The sequence below is a fragment of the Meriones unguiculatus genome, chromosome 20, assembly GCF_030254825.1.
Source record: "Meriones unguiculatus strain TT.TT164.6M chromosome 20, Bangor_MerUng_6.1, whole genome shotgun sequence".
Taxonomy (NCBI): Eukaryota; Metazoa; Chordata; class Mammalia; order Rodentia; family Muridae; genus Meriones; species Meriones unguiculatus.
Window position 1 is genome coordinate 27,308,201 of NC_083367.1, and position 16,971 is coordinate 27,325,171.

A 16,971-nucleotide genomic window follows, 5' to 3' on the forward strand; every position below is an offset into this window, starting at 1 on the left:
GCATTTTGGAATTTTTAATAATTTTATGAAACCTTTGTAAATATTAAGCATTCAACGAAATTATAACAGTTTTTATTAATGCAAGGACAATTTTGATGGGAACGTGTGTATGTGTCTTACAGTAAACTGGCTAATACTGAATGCCTTCCACGTTAAAAACCAAACAAAAAGAGAGGCTACAAAAGCTGTATAATTTTTTTTTTACCTGAAGTCTTAGTTCAACTTGCCACTGACAGTTCAATATACGGATTGTGAATGTATTTTCCACCTAGAATACAACAGGACCTTTCCCAGTCTACCAGATTTAAAACTGCTCTAACAAACTACACGAAGTAATTCGACTTAGTGTGTGACAAGAAGACAAAGATTTCTATATGAAAATGAACAAAATTTGCTCACTATTTTGTGGGCTTTCAAACAACTGTCCTGTAACCAAGTTCCCTATCACATGCTCACACCATAGCCAGACCACAGTTCAAACCAGCATTGTCTTCTCAGCACATAAAACTTCACGGAGCTTTAGGAAGAGAAAAACCTCCTTGATGTAAAGCAGTTAACACTTTAGATATTCTGTTTCTTTGCTTGAGGGTCTTCCAAATCATGCCATATAAAGAAGCAATACAAAATATTGCCCTCGGGCCAAGATCCAAATGGCAGCACTTACCATGACCATATCCTTCGGTTTGGACATCGCTAAGGTTGTATCTTGTATTAGCTATGCACACATCAAATCCATATACATTCATGGTTCTTGAATAGATGCTTAATTTTAACTTTTGCAAAGTGTGCAAACAAATGAGTCTATTCCAAGTAACCTTGCTTTTGTAGCCAGTCACTTTTCTTGTCTTTCTAAGAACTCAGACCCTTGAATTCATCACTGGCACATCTCTCGAGTTTTCAGTTCTTTAACTTAAGACTCAATGCTGAAAACATGTGTGAGGGTGTATGTCCATTGCATATCACATTTGCATTCATACACAGGCCCTTGGAAACAGATTCTAAACATTTTAAATACAATTCTAGACTGGTGAATAGAATGATTCACAGTCATTTTCGGTAAAATAATAAAGTCCTCAATAAATAAAATGTCTTAAAATATTGTATGGGAATGTGGCAGGCCCGGACAAGCTGAGAGAAACTGTTGAATTATGCTTTTGGTGATAGAGTTTGATTTTTCCTTCAGGCATGTAAAAGGGCCTTGGAAGGAGCCTAAAGGAATCACATATGCTCTAAAATTAGTGTTCAGTCTGTCTTCTCACAGCTCCTCTCTACTCCTGACTCATACCTCCAGGATCACGTGGAAACCCTGTGTGTCTCCCTTACTGGCCACCCTTTTCTTTTTCCCTGGGATGACTAGTTTCAAACACCACACAGTGGACCACAGGGTCTGTCCTCTGAGAGACCCTCTGTGGATTCGAGCCTCCTGGAGGCCACTTCCTCCTGGTTTTTGATCCCTGATCACAGGCTGTTTCTTTCCTGGATCTATGCTGTGTTCTTCATCTGTTAATGTGATTTCAAGCTCAGGTTCAGGTCTTCCCTCTAGTCTTTAAGTACTGTGTAGAGTCTCACATCTAAAGCTGATTTTCTCTTTCTCTGAAAAAAAGTGCACTTGGTTTTCCTCACTGGAGCTCCCCTCAGTGGCCTCATCACATTATCCTATGCCGTGCCACCTCCAATCTCCGTGAAATTGCTAGCATTCTCCTCTCCACCCTCTTCCACATTTACTCCACTTCAGCTGTGTTAACCCAGTCTCCGCCAGCCCAGCGATGGGCCAGAGTCAGCTCACAGTTTCTCCTCAGCCTAGCTAGTCTTCTAGCTGATCTGTGGGTTTATTCTTTCTCTTCAGTCACGTCACTGCACCAGCCACATCTGTCTGAGGTCACTGGCTCTTATTAAAAATGGTACAACTGCATCCCCTCCCCAACCCCCTGCATGCATTCTCTGTACCTGCTTGCTTTTTCCTGAAAGTACTGTCTCAACCTATATATTACATTACTGTCTCTGTTCACCATTACTAATTATTTGTTGATCAAAGGAATAGATAAAATCCTACCTCTATCTTCATAGATTGTACAATTTTGGGACCCACAGACAAGTGTAGGATAGGACACATGTTTTCTCTCTCATTCAGGAGATTGAGATGGAGTACTTACTACTTAGTAAAAGTTTGACATCTGAAAGCGCATCTGATTGAAGTCAAGACATGATATAAAATGCATTAGTGGCATGAAAAAGGACTAAGGCATACTGTACCGGACAATGACTGTGACGGAAGTGGCCCTTGAACTGGACTCTTAAAGCTGGACTGGATTTTATGTGGATTATCTTAGTCCTTAGGGACAAGGAAGATTTCTAAGCATGTTTGGAGATGAGGCAGCATCTGCAAGCTTGGCATCACCTGGAAAGGTGCTGTGAGCCACGGCGTGCTAAGATAGACTGAAGTGGGTTCCTGATGCTACTTAAAAAGGTCTGTCCTTTCCTTGGTTGTGCATAGGAGAGCACCCAAGGATGAGAAAGTCGAGTCACACTGTTGAAGGTTTATGGTATTTGATTTGATGAAAGACAAGGGACTCAACGCTGAGGCGGTGAGCTGGAAATGGCTGAGTCTTCCTTCCCTTGCTCATGGAGTGCACAAACTGAAGTCACTAAAATAAGACATTTCACCTCTCTGACATCTGTGCCTCAGAATCTGTTTTCACACATTTGGGGAAAAAGTCCCTGTCTTTGCCCTGACCAATTTTTCTACTTCGACTCCTAATCCTTCTTACCCTCCATGGATCTTTTTTGTTAATTAGGCTAATATGTTCCAAGGTACAGCTGGTGAGATTAGTGGGTCATGAAAATCAGCTTAGTCTTTTTGACTAAGATTTCTCTAAAAATGTCTGATAAGGAAATGGAATATATGGTAGGATACATAAATACATATTTGAGAGTCTACATATTGGCTTTTGAACACTGGGTATGGTGTTTGAAAAGGGCTACCTACTTACAGTTGCAGTTGAAAAGTCTGATTACCATTCAGGCTACAACTAAGATGTTTTGAGCCTTTTCAGGCTCCTTGGCATACAATTTGTGCTCAAATAAAAGAAATCAAATTATGAAATAAAACATGAATAAGAGGTTTTACTGTTTTCTGCCAACCAACCAAACTAGAATTGTATGTATGTGTGTAATTTTCTAAAACAGGAAGGTCTTCTTAAAACCCTTTCTATTTAAAGTCCACTCCCACTATTTCATCCTTCAGCAGTGACCCTTCTAGGTAAAACCTTCCACATTTGCTCAGTCCTCTTTGAAAGAGCGATGCTGGATGCTTGCTAACTAGTGCTCCTCTCTCCCATGGCAACACTGACAATCCTGCCCAAGATTTGGTCTCTGGTTTCTCTTGCTTTTGCTCTCCATTTTCGAGTGATGGAGACTTCTCAACTGAAGAAGTCCCATTTTGCCTTCTTTCTATGTCCTTCCCTTGGGGAACATCTGCCTGAGAAATCCAATCTGACTTTAATTCATTTATTAACATATTTCTTCCTTCATCTGCTCCTGCAATTTTCAGATTTCCATTCCACACAGCTATTTGCATATTTCCATTCAGACAGACCTTTCACATCAATTTGAACCTATTTAAACCGTAAATTACCTGTCTTCAGCGGCAACTCTCTCCAGATTTCCCTGTGTGAGTTCATGGCTCCACCATTTTGGGGGCAAACTGGCTAAAATCATCAGCTTTCGACTCCTGCCTGGACCATCACCCCTCAGACCTAATTAGTCACCAGTTGTGTAGTGCTGTGTGAAAGAAGTTCTTCGCACTCATCCCTGTGTTTCCGTCTTGTGACCTGGCTTTCAGCTCTCATTATTTTTTGCCTGGGTTAGTGCAATAACCTTTTTAATTGGTCTCATTGCTTTTCCTCTTTGCTTGCTTCATTTCATTGCATTCAGGTCTATCATAACTGGCTTCCTAAAATGTGCTTTTGATCACATTAACTTTTGTAAAAAGAAAGAAAGCCTGCATGCTTTAAATTAACATAGAAAGTTAAATGTAATTTCATGGACTGGCATTCAAGGATTTCTCCAATATATTCTCAGTGTTCCCAGTCATCTTCCTCAGTAATGAAGAGTCCCCTTTATACCCCACACTCCAAGCTCTTTTGCTTACTAGTGTTTAAGCATGCCTGTGTTTTGTTTTCTAAGCATTTGTGCATATAATTTCTCACTACCCAAACCTGTCAAAATTCTTAATCTTCTCTTGGCAATACATTATCTATAATAGTATTTCTTTTAACACATTTTTGACTTTTCCACAATTAAGAATGGTATTTGTGACTTTGAGTTATGTAGCCATTTCTTTTAATGCCAAAATTTTATAGAAACTTCTCCAAGAAATGACAGGATTCTACTTTACACCTTTTGTAGCTGCAGGCATTACAGTATACCCGGTAGGGAATTATTACTGATTTTTAAAATCCACATGCTTCACATTTTGGTAAACAATGAAATAAATAAAATTCTTTTCTTTCAACATGAGCATCAAAGGGAGATCTGGGAAGGGAAAATGAAAAATTATATTCTGTTTCATACCCCTATGATTTTGTAGTTGAGCAATAAGATCACATGTTTTAACTTCATCAGTACCCACCGCACCTAACAATTTGTTTTGCACCTGGAAAGAATTGTACTCTTGCAAAGGGAAGGGAGCTAATTTGTACATAACTGTTTTCAGAATGCATGAAAAGCCAGAGGTGAAGAAACATGATGAGCGGACGCCAGTGGAGGTTCGTTCTGTCCACATGGCTTTGCGGCTCTTTTATTCTAAAGGTATCCAGAATTCCAGTGCTAGACAAACCGCCATGCCTTCTTTTCAGAAACAAGTTCTTACAGCAAAATGACTTTACCATGTGGAAACTGAAGCATACAAATCACCTAACAGAAAGTACAGAGAGTCTTAGCAAAAAGGTAAATCAAAACATTGAGGGTTTTGCTTAATAGATATGACCTAAGCCGAGGGTTCAGACAGCAGGAAAATAAGACATTTTGCCACTTCTTCCCCTTGTGACAGTGTTTCCATGGTACCATGCTCAAACCATCTGAAACGAAAGGGTCTGTGCTCCGAGCTGACACTGACTTTTTTAAAAAGCACTTAATAGTAAGTTAGCCTGGTTTCGTTGTGCTATTTTTTCAATTGTTTCTTTCAGAATAATTTCCCAGCATTGAATACAACACACAAAATGAGAGGAAACAGCCGTAGATGTGACACATACAGACAATCTTTCCCAAATGATCACAGATAAAGTGCAAAGCTCACACAAGACCTGTGCATTCATATAAACATGCGCGCCTGTGCACACATCGCTTTTCTTAGAAGCAAATCCAATGTCAATACTGATAGTTAGATTTTTATCAATAAGTATTATTTACTTAAAAGAGGGTTTTAGAATGGAAATGAATCATGCATTATGTACATTCTGACTTTGGTTGGGTTCTTATTTAAAACATCTGGGCCTCGAGAGTTTTTTTTTTTTTTTTTGTCTATTCAAAAAAAGTGGCAACTCATAAACAATCTTATATACCAGGCAGATGGGAACACTAATGGGAAAATATGGTCTTATGTATCAGTCTTACTTGTTGCTGGGAGAAACCAGCGGACATGCACACGGTTGACAGTCATTTGCCAATCCCCTGACAATTCCATAGTAGCCAAGGGCACATCGCTCACAGAAATCACCAGCCGTGTGATGCTGACAATTCTGTAAAAAATAAATAAATAAATAAATAAATAAAATGAAGAGTTGCTTTTAATGTACAAGAAGTTACAGTATACTGTATCATACAGTTCCCCTGCAATGTGTACACACACAGAGAGGGGATGTATGTGAGAGACAAACAGAAAAAGAGAGAGAGAGATTACAATTATGAATTCTTGAGTCAAATATTTTTAAAAGATACTTTTTCATTTAAGAAGCTGATCACCTGTGTGGTAGCTAGATTATCAATAAGGGCTTTTGTTTCACCTAAATCAATTTCTCCACACATTTTCTTTTGTTCAAACTTAGCAAATAGAAATTCAAGAGTCTCTCAAATTTTGTCTTTATGAGGAGCTGGGGAAAATGCTAAAAACCCTGGGCCTTGATGCATGTCCATTGGGGGACTCTGAATTCAAACCATGATGGAAAGCATAGATGTCCTGAAAGATGACACGCACGGCAATGGTCAGCCTTGTAACTATATTGTGGATGTTAATATTTACCTGTTGGAAAATGTGGGTGGTTCTTCACCATTATACAGGACTCAATCTGACACTGCAATTCTTGCTCAATATTTCCTTTTCATACTTGGATAATGAGAGGTATTGCACTAATATGCCTAAAAGCATTTTCATAAAGAAATGAGAAGCATTGCAGAGTAAGGTACAGTTTGGGTATACCAGTTCTCATCAAGCAGAATCATACCTCACAAAGGGCAATCAATATGGATATAAGAGGAAGTATCTAGGGGGCACTCAAGCGAGCAAAGAAAATGATAAAATAACATCTCAACTTGACGAATTAGATCTACTTTAGGAGTTCTTTCTTTCTTTCTTTCTTTCTTTCTTTCTTTCTTTCTTTCTTTCAAGATGACAATTGGAAATCACACTAACAAAAATGCAACCATGAATGTTTTTTAGTAAAAATAAAAATTACAAGATTTTGAGAATTGAGAGGGAGAAGAAAGGAATACGGGGAATCTAGAGCTGGATTTCAGCTTAGTTTTGTAAAACAGGGTTTGCAATAGTCAGAACAATGGCTTACTCCTTAAGAAGAGAAAAAGAAATACTGAGAAGCACAGTTCAGCAAGAAAACAAATGCATCCCTCTCCAGCCTCACCTCCGGCCAGAGCTGCTTATGTGCACTGAGCCAACCATGAGCGAGCACCTGAAGGCCCCACGTGTGTGTGGTTCTCCCTTTCCTCTAGGACTTTTCATTTGTAAACCAATGTTCAGCCAATGGAATTTCATCTTCTTACCCGGATTGCTCATTTCAACTCTTAACATCAAATGTGTTTCTCTCTTAAGCATTCCTTGGTGTCCTAAATATGGCTTAACAGTTCCGTCTATGTAGCTTAGCGTAGTAACAACTATTCTATATCAGCAAGCAACAACTATTCTAAATGACTGAATGAAAGATATCTATTCTAGGCATCATGGACAAGATGGTTCAAGATTTTTAATATGGAAAAGGACAGGTACCACATCTCATGAAAGAAGAAAAGTGGTCAGCAGGACAAAATCATTTGCTGTCTCATGATGCCAATTTAAATGCCACATTCCTCCTTCACTTGACCATCCAGAAGAATCTACATATCTTGGCAATCAAGACCTTTCCACACTTCATGGCAGCACTCTGAGAAACAGTGATTCCAAAATAAAGTAAGTACATTTGTTTTTTTTTTCTTTTTTTTTTTTTGTCTCAAATTATCTCACAAGCCATCAGCAAAATGTATTTCCTGGGGAAGGCATTAAGATCACTTTTTATAATTACAGAAATAAAAATGCTCCGAAGACAAATTCTTCAATAACAGTCTTCAGCATTTTGGCTTGTGCAACAAAATAATTGTGTTTTTATGTAACCTAGATATAACTCTAATGACTGAACTCGGTTCCTTAAATATAATGATCACTGCCAGAAATACAGAGACCCAAAATTGTGGTTTTAATTTTCTTCAATCTGCAATTTTATATTATTTGTTTATCAAGAAAACAAGCATATTTTAACCTTGTCTGGACTGTTGATTTTTCACAGATACACTAACACACTATACTTGTTTAAGTGAATGAAATATCCTGACTAGTTCCATAAACAAAGCATATAATTCATAAGGCTACTTTAGAAATTTTGCCATACAGCTCTTAAATATGACTAGCCAATATGTTTTGAAACAGTGTGCATAATATTTTCTCTGACATGGAAATTTTCCCATAGGGAAATTTACGTACTATGTGTTAATAATAAGTTTAAACACATTCACAGTGGTCACACATTACTGTTTTTTCAATAATACATTAGAATATGCAAAATTTGCATGCTTGCCTTACACTCTGCATTACTGGCGGTCTATCCATCTTCTACAATAGCCAATGAACATAACCCAGTTTTGCAGCATTTCTAACTCAAGGTGAGAAGTCAGAGAACATAATCTTACACACGTAAGTATACAGGTACGTGTCAGTTGCTGTGTGAGTGGCTGGCACCTGAATTTGGGTCCTCTGGAAGAACAGCAAGTTTTCATAACAACAAGGCCCCATTTAAACTGCTTTTATGAAGTCAACCAGCTGCTGAATCATGTTTTAAGCGGTTTGTTGGGTATTTTATTGAGTCTGTATAAAAACTCTGAGAGATAGTACTGTTATTGTTATCTTTTGATAAATGAGGATTCTTAGGCACCACCAAGGTTAAAGAAACTGACTGGACCCATCCAGTCAGTGAGAACGGAAACCAGGATTTGAGTTAAGATAGTGGCATCACTGCAGCTTGCCCCTCCACCAAAGCTAGGAACAGTGAAGTGGGTAATGGACATAACATAATGGAGTCCAGCAGAAGAGAAATCAGTATGCCTCTGCTTTTTCCGTTGCACCAGGAGGTTATAAGAGTTGTTTTCTGTTTGCCTCACAGGCCTGTTTCTAAGATAAAGTTGTCTGAATTCAAAAGCTGTAAGTTCCCCTAAGGACAATATAAAAATTCAAGGCATAACAATTTATATAGCTATGTGTGTTTGATGCCAGGATTTATTTGTTTCTTACTTCATCTAGGGATTTCTTAGAAAATAGACTCTCACTGAGGATTCTTAGGCAGAAAACTATCTATAATAACCAATTGAACAGAGAAAACAGTGCGAAGACAGTAACTTTTGTCTAACAAAAGTGAAATTAAACTCATTTATGAGCGCATCCAAATCAATCATATGAAGCAAATGTAATCCTTTAAAAGTACATAATAGTGCATTTAACTTATGAGTTGAGTCCTCAAATTATCTGTTGAAATTTATAGCAAAGCAGAAAATAAGACTATGACATCAAAAGCAAATACTAATTATTTTGGGAATTCAAGGAAAGTTAATATTAGTTATTAATTTACTCATAGTACTCATCATTTAATTGGGAACACTATAAAAGATCACCGAATCTGCCTTTATCCTTTCCCCACCCTCCACCACAAGTATGTGCTATATTTTAATATCTTCACCTGATTAAAAGGAAGTATCTCTGAGAATACAGAAATTAAAAGATATTTCTTAATAAGGAATGGAATAAATTTTCGTACTTTAAAAAATTCTTTTCTTTTCTTTTTATAATTTATTGTTATTTTATGTGTGTGTGTTTTCCCTGCACATTTGTCTGTGTGAGAGTCCCGGATTTCCTGAAGGTGGAGTTACAGTCAGTTGTAACCATGGGGGCGCTGGGAATTGAACCCAGGTCCTCTGCAAGAGCAGCCAGTGCTCTTAAATGCTCGGCCACCTCTCTAGCTCAGGGATGAATTTCTTAAAGGAACTACCACCACCATATATTCAAAATGGAGAATGCAAAGGCAGAAGAAATTGAGAGGGAGCAAATGGAGGGTTGATCTTTGAGAACATGAAAATCAAGAATTACATTAGTAGTTTTGGTTAGAGAGTGAAATGACATGACAGAAAAACCACTAGAAAGAAACGGGGCTAATCAGAGGGTGAGTGGTTAACTTAAACATTAGAAACAATGCAAAGACAGATGTGGGAGAAAAGGCGAATGGACGAGACTGGCAGTGAGGGAGAGGGACGCCCACCCTATCTTCAGGGTTAGCAACATGAAAAACCTGGGAAAACAATGACTACTACTTCAAAGGGCCACAGAGTTGGCAGCCTGTAAGGGGACAGCCAGGTTTCCATTAGCAACCTGAACAGTGAACAGAAAACCAGGGGAAGACGGGAATTCTACATGACATTTTATTGACCTCTGACCATGAATTCTACAAGGCTCAGAGGAAAGATTTCTGAAGCCTAGAGAAGAAGATGGGACAGATGGACGTCCATAGCTATGAAGTGATTCAAGTTAAGGGGATGAGCAGGGACAGGGGAACCTGAAATACCAACACAAAGACAGTAGAGTCCTGACGGTGTAAAGCAAATCGTGATGCTGGGTTCCGGGAGTCAACAGGAAGATGCAATACGAGGAGTGACCTCAGTTCTAGGAGAAGCAGGTAAGTATAACAGGATATACAATCACTGTACTTAAAGATGCTCATTGTAGGCATATGCCAAAGGCAGAATATAAAACTCTAATAGTACTGCGTGTCTTGTTTTAAAACACAGAAAAAAAAAAAAAAAACCAGAGGGAAATACTTAAGACTTTAGCATTTTGTCTTAGGTTGCATTTGGGGAAACTTTTCAGTTTTGTAACAAGTTTCCTTTCTTTTCTCTTGTTTTTAGCCTCCCTCCCTTTCCCCCTCCAGCTCCCACAATCCCTTCCTTCTTCCATACCTTTCTCCTGTATTTGCAACCCTGGAAATCAAAGTTAAGGCCTCATATATGCTACAAGCTATCTAGCACCCTAACCCTTTAAATATGTTGGTATAATTTCCAGATTCCATTAAAAAAAAAACACTTTTGCTTATACTTAGAAAATAACACATCACATAATTTTTGAACCCCTGTGTTCTGCTGTGCTCTAAGCTGCTATTATTCCCCTTTATGAGAGGAACTGAGGTTTGTTTTTCCCCCCAACATTATTTTTCATTACATCTTAAAATGAAGAACATGGCAACTATGCTTTGCCCTTGCATGTTCTATTCCAAGCACACACGATACTCCCTGCAGATGAAGTGGCCTCTGCATGGAGGATTGCATGTTTGTAAAAGGGAAATGAGTGTGCAGGTCTTGACGGCGAAGCCACAGGTGCCCACCTGGCAGACTGAGGTCTCAGGATCACACCGGCTGCTGTGTCCGTTACACTGACAGGGAACACAGCTTCCCAGGCTTGGTCCAGGGGTGCGGCCGCCTGGTTCCGACCGCAGTCTGTAAAATCCTGCTGCACATGTCTAGAAAAAGAAGGCAATGAGGACAGACACATTAGCATTCTTGCCTCATTGGTAAGCAAGTTCTGCACTGGTTTTAAAGGCAACCTTGGTCCACCCCTTCCCTTCCATGGTGCTCTTATAAATGAGCACCATTTATAAGAAGTGCCAGCTTTGATACAGTTCTGCTAGGCCCTTCTTCTGTTCTCAGATGCTGGCAGCCCTCATGTAATCATGTTTTAGCAGAGGAAAGCTTTCATTTGCATCTACTGCTTTTAGCCTATGAAAGCCTGAAAGTGTCATTTTTTTGGGGGAGGTTTATTTTTAACTAACATTGTCATATGGACTAAGGAGATGTTAGTTCAATGTCCTTGGCAGCCAAAAATATGCTTCTCTGTGCTTGACGGATTACTAGCAAATGTCCAAAGAATATCTCAGTAAAACAAAATTTAAAACATTTCATAAAATAAAAAATTCATAGGTGCATTACTTATATTGATATGTTGTAAAGTTTATAAGAAGAAAAAAACTCAAAATAATAAAACTGTCTATGTCTCTTGGGACTTCTAGGTCATGCGTAAAATTTATCTTTTCCTAACCTGTATTTTTTTCCATTTTGCAATAAAAATCCAAAAGCCAGCAAAAAATTGCTGGCAAAACTGACATATGCAGAATCAAGAGTTTCATCTTCATGAAGGTTTTGCTATCTGAATTTATCAAGAACGTCATTTCTGTGGTGGGCCTTAGATGGGACTAACTTCTATTCCAGACTCAATGATCTCTCTCATCAGACAGTGTTTGATTTCTGATTAAGAGGTAGGATGCAGTTCTCAAACGGCACTGAGGATTGTAAAGAGGCTGTTTAAGCACCTTGGCTAAGTAGGCTTTTCTTTCTTTCCTTAAAAATCTCTCTCCTTTTGATGAAAGAATGAGAGCTGACTAAGTAGGGCAAACATGTTTTACCGAGAACCACCTAATGCTCACACATGCTTTTGATCTGGCCTCAGTAGCTCAGGATGAAACATACAGCAGTCCCCCAGAAAAAGAAAAAAAAGTCAATACTCAGAGCTCTCCCTGTGTTTATTTTGATTTGTTTAATGTGTACCTCAATTAAGCACTTAATTAAGACTCTCTTGGCTTTTATCAGCCTATAAGAAATTCTAATAAGATTTAATTCCTTTCCAACTCTGAACAAACTAAAGACTGAGCCTAGAAGACAAACAAAACAAAACAAAAAACCCACACACACAATAAAAAAAACAAAACAGAATTTTGCATCTTTTCATTCTCATGGTGCACACAGATATATTCTATACCCAAATGTAACCATGTTATTGACAATTGAAGTTAATTTTCATCATTGTTACAGAAAAGTCTAGAGATCACAGCTGAAGAATTCACTTATACATAACTGAAACAACAATCCCAGGTGTGTTATAAAGAGAGAAGTGAGACACAGGGGCTGCAGAGGTGGCATCTGGGGGCTGGGGAAGTGTCATAGGGAGTATGGTTCTAGCAGCTGAAGCGTGAGGCTGTGAGGCCGAGCAGAACTCATGTAAAGCATGATAGGTGTGGCAACCACGTGTAAGCCCAGACAAAGCTGTGAGCTTTGAGTCAGTGAGAGCCGATTCAGTTTGTAAGATGGAGTGCGATCAAGGAGAATGCATCAGCCCCAAGCCTCTACACACATATGAGAACATGCACACTGAAACCTTCACACACAGAGCTTTCCCTTAGACTTCAAAAGTGCTACATTGTGCAGACTGCTGGAAATTGTTACTGTGTTGGCATAAATAAACTTGCATTTTATTTACATGAATCTCACACTTAAGTATCTTTTTTTGAAATATTGTTATTTTGTTAGTTTATTGAATGGTGGTCTATCTGTGTGTTTGTATACAGTATAAATATATAAAAACTACGAAGTATGGGAACAATTTCTAAGATCTATTTTGTATCTCAAAACAAACAACAACCAACCAACCAAACAAACCTTAGAAGAACAAAGTAAAGGAGAATATATTTCTTTGAGGAAGACAAGTTCAGTGTCCTGGGCTGAAATGTACTGATAACCCCAAGGTGTATTCTGCAGTCCATGAGGTCTTGTGTCCTAACGCTGTGGCTCTTTGTGAGGGCAACAAGTCACTGAGACTACCCACAATCCAAGTTCCACACTGAGTTTTGTGAAGAATGTTCTAGATTTTCTCCTTTTGGTTTTCAGTTATCTGGCCCCACCCTTAAAGATTGCAGTGGAGCTGCTAAAGTGAAGGGCAGTGAGTTGTGCCGGTTCTTGAGAAGGAGTTAGTAATGGTGATGACTGAGAGTGCTGGGCATGCTCATCCTCCTGCATTTTTAAAGTGTGTTTGGAAAGGGTGTGTGGGATCCTTGGGCTGTGCTCTAACGAATATGGGAGCTGCGGCTTCAGGTTAGCTAGTGTGAAAGGTGTGGGCCAGTTACTGTCATTCCGACACGGCTTCCTTATCCCATCAGCAGGCATACTGTTGGACACAGTTTAATATTGTGTTTTGGTGAACTGTATACCTAAACAAAGAAGAAGTGACCTTTTTCAATGGAAGAATTAGAGCATTAAAAGGGTGTTTGAAACAATGTCATGTTTATTCCTTTTTAATCCCTGCCTTTCCTGGATCCCTTTGTATTAATTCTTTCAATTAAAAATCAACTGAAGGTGTTTATAAAATATCAAATGTTTCAGTCCTCACTGGGGGGGGGGGGGAGGAATGCAAAATTCGACAGTACTAACAAATTTAAATAGGACAGAAAAGGAGCTACTTCAATTTTTTTTTTTTAAATTCTTTTGGAACCTGATGAATTTAAGAAAAGCAAACAGAAACTTTTTCAAAGATTCTGTTAGATTTTCTTCCTCCTGTCATTCCAACTTTTCAAAAACTCTCTTCCCATCCTGAAATTAGGCACAACTCAATTCTCTCTCCTCTCTGTAGCTTTTTCTTTCATAGTGTGGCATCTCTCCAAAGCACTAGAATTAAATTTGTACAAAAAACCGCGGAACAGCAGAGCCAACAGGGCTCCAGAAGAGCGGTGAGCCAGCTCATCCAGGATTGCTCTACACAGTCTTCTCCTCAGGGACAATGGAAGTTGACAGGTGCAGGCGCAGTGGCTGCACTCTGCCTGGGATCTCTGCATGGGCTTTGCACCCAGGCAAACATGACTTTGGTTTTTCCCCCGACACTTGCTACATAGCATTCGGCACAGACTTCGAGTACTGCAGTCCTCAGTTTCCTGATCTGAAACACACAGATCTTTTCAAATATCAGCATAATATTTGAATATAAGGTAATGTGCACTTTTAGAAACAAGTAATCTCAATCACAGCTTTGCTATTGCATAGCTGTTTAATGGCAGACAAGTTCTTCTACTTGCCTAGGCCCCGGTTTCCCCAGTGGGAACATGGAGATTGTAAATAATAGTCTGTGATGATGGTGTAAGTATGCCATAAAATGTATTTGAGATTGTACAGGACACAGTAAACATGCAACAAATATTTTTTGTGTGTGTAGGGTTATTATTATTTTGTTTGTAAGGATTATTACTCCACACACTTAATGCTTTTTACAAAATTGACTTAAATACCCTGTGCCAGATAAGATTTAGATATAGTTGCTGAGAATAAACTAAAAATAGAGGTAGCCATGACTTTTGTAACTTTCTCAGGAAAGAAAATGACAGTGCATACCATCTCTCCATAGCATGTTCCTTAATATTTGGAGGTACAGTCATGAGTCACGAAACAGCGTTTTAGTGAGCTACATACCACAGACTCACTGAGGGCCTCACAGATTCCTAGGAACGTAACAGTCATCATGCTGTGTGTGCCTGCATGCCATGATGTCTGCATAGGGATGAAATCTCCTAGTGACACAGTTTGTACTTTATGTTTTGGTCATTAAAGAAAATGTGGATGCATGAAAACAGTCATTGGGTCTCCCACACGCCACGTCACCAAAATAATAAAGGACCCCCTGAGGAAGCATGTATGTGGAAGGAGACCATTCTTGCTACATTAGGAATTTTCAGTTTTATGACTTTCTAGTGAGTATGTACTGGGAATTTAAAATTTGCCCAAACTGTTAGGTTTTAATTGACCCAATAGACAACAGTTCAACTGTGACCCAGGGCCTTGCTGAGATAAGACCTGTGAAGTGGGATTTAGGAGGCTGGAACTACCAAAATATCAAATGGACATCGTCATCAAACTTCTGATCTCCAGGAAAGTGTTGCAGAGTGCCATATACCCAGCACTGAAAAATCATAAATTAATATACCTGCATCTGACCTAAATTTAATTTAGGTTTAGGCAATAATTTTACCCTAAGCTAATCTGGAAAATGGGCTAACCAAAGTGGTTCTGTAGACAAGTGTGATGCAAAGAGAGAAGCTTTCACTTGACTTTTAAAAGAAATGTAGTTCCCACTTCAAATTGTAAATCACAATAATTAGGTATTTCAAGGACAGAAAGCTGTGCTGAGCACAGCAATACTGTCGCTCCACTCCAGTTATTTGGTAAATGCATAGTAGTATTCTTATAACTGGCTGGACTTTAAATGGCAATACTTAATTCTGTCTCGATTAGATCCCATTTTGTCTTAAAATATAAAATGAATCAATTTTGTCCAAAGTAAAGGTTGTAAAGGAACTGCCCTGTATATTCACAACCCAAAGCATACATCACTGGCATGGGGTGGATTGTCTCAAAACTGTCCTTAGCTCATGCTCTGATGATTAGGTTTTATGCCTGGGTAATTACACTTTAGAGTCAACATGAATTGTGAATTAGCTGTGTAATGGATTAGACGCAACATGGTGTGGAGAACATATCAGAAGTCTTATTGTGAGAGATAAGCCTTTATCTCTGCAGTCTCTCCGCTAACTCATCACTGTGATCCTTGTCTATAAACGGGAGCCTGACACAAACGCTTATGAAGACACATTCTAGGTCTTTCTTAGTTCCTTTCATTCTCTTTGGCTTCATTTGTGCTAATTCACATTTATAAAAAGTGGCAAGTCATAAACAATTCAATGCTAAAGTGTGTTTTAGTCTTTTCTAAAAGCTTATAAACTACAAGACAAGCATATTGAACATGAAATGTGTAGAGGGATGTAGATTATATTAAGGTTATTTTATAATCTTCAAATTTTGTATTGAAATATGAAGAGAATCATATCAAATAAGTAAGTGAAGAGAAATGGAGATGTAATATCTTTCTCAAGATACCTGAAGGTCATGCTTGACTCTGAATATTTTCTATAGGAAAATTACATTACTGAGTGAGAAATTTCAAAATTCCCACCGTATAGCTTAGATAACTATATAATGGTAACTACATATAGTAATAATAATGAGGCCTGTGGTAGATAAGGGATTTGGCCAAGGTCACACAGTTTTCTAGCAGAGCAGCCACACAATGAAACAGAATTCCATCTCTCAGAAAAGACTTAAAGTTCTCTGTGTCCTCTTTGCTTTCATCTCTCTTACTCATGAAATGTTACCCCATTTTGTAAGTGTGTGTTGTCTCATCTTCCAGCCATATTCTCTGCATGTTTGGAAGGGGTATGTAGATATGTATCACAGTTTGTGTTGTATAAAAACAGATGCATGAGGGAACTGTTAATAACTGGATGGATCATTTGTTTATGAGACCAAAGTGTGCGTATTACAATGAATATCCTCCTTTGAGCAAACAATGGAGCTGCTTCCAGGCATTTCAGTCACCCCATGAAGTTGCTCTTTGAGCATCGTAGAGCCATAAAGTGGTGGCTAAGCTGAGCAGCCCTGAGTTTGCAATGGCATTTCCTCTCATGATTTTTCATTTATATTAATCCTTGAGGTGATTCTCTAGGTAAAAACCTAGGGATCAGCAATAAGCCAGCGAAAGTGCCTGAAGTAGCGGAATGAGGTAGGAGTTGCAACAGCAATTTTCGG

General features: G+C 38.7%; 1 protein-coding gene across 1 annotated transcript in view; it reads right to left on the minus strand.

Annotated features, from left to right (window-relative positions):
* Lama2 (laminin subunit alpha 2) overlaps positions 1–16,971 on the minus strand; it is a 591,463-nt gene that overhangs the window by 174,920 nt on the left and 399,572 nt on the right. Inside the window, exons 29-30 of the mRNA XM_060373445.1 lie at positions 10,902–11,036; positions 5,614–5,738 (exon numbers count right to left, since the gene is read on the minus strand). Of these exons, the coding sequence (XP_060229428.1) occupies positions 5,614–5,738; positions 10,902–11,036 (260 nt within the window). The remainder of the gene's footprint in view (positions 1–5,613; positions 5,739–10,901; positions 11,037–16,971) is intronic.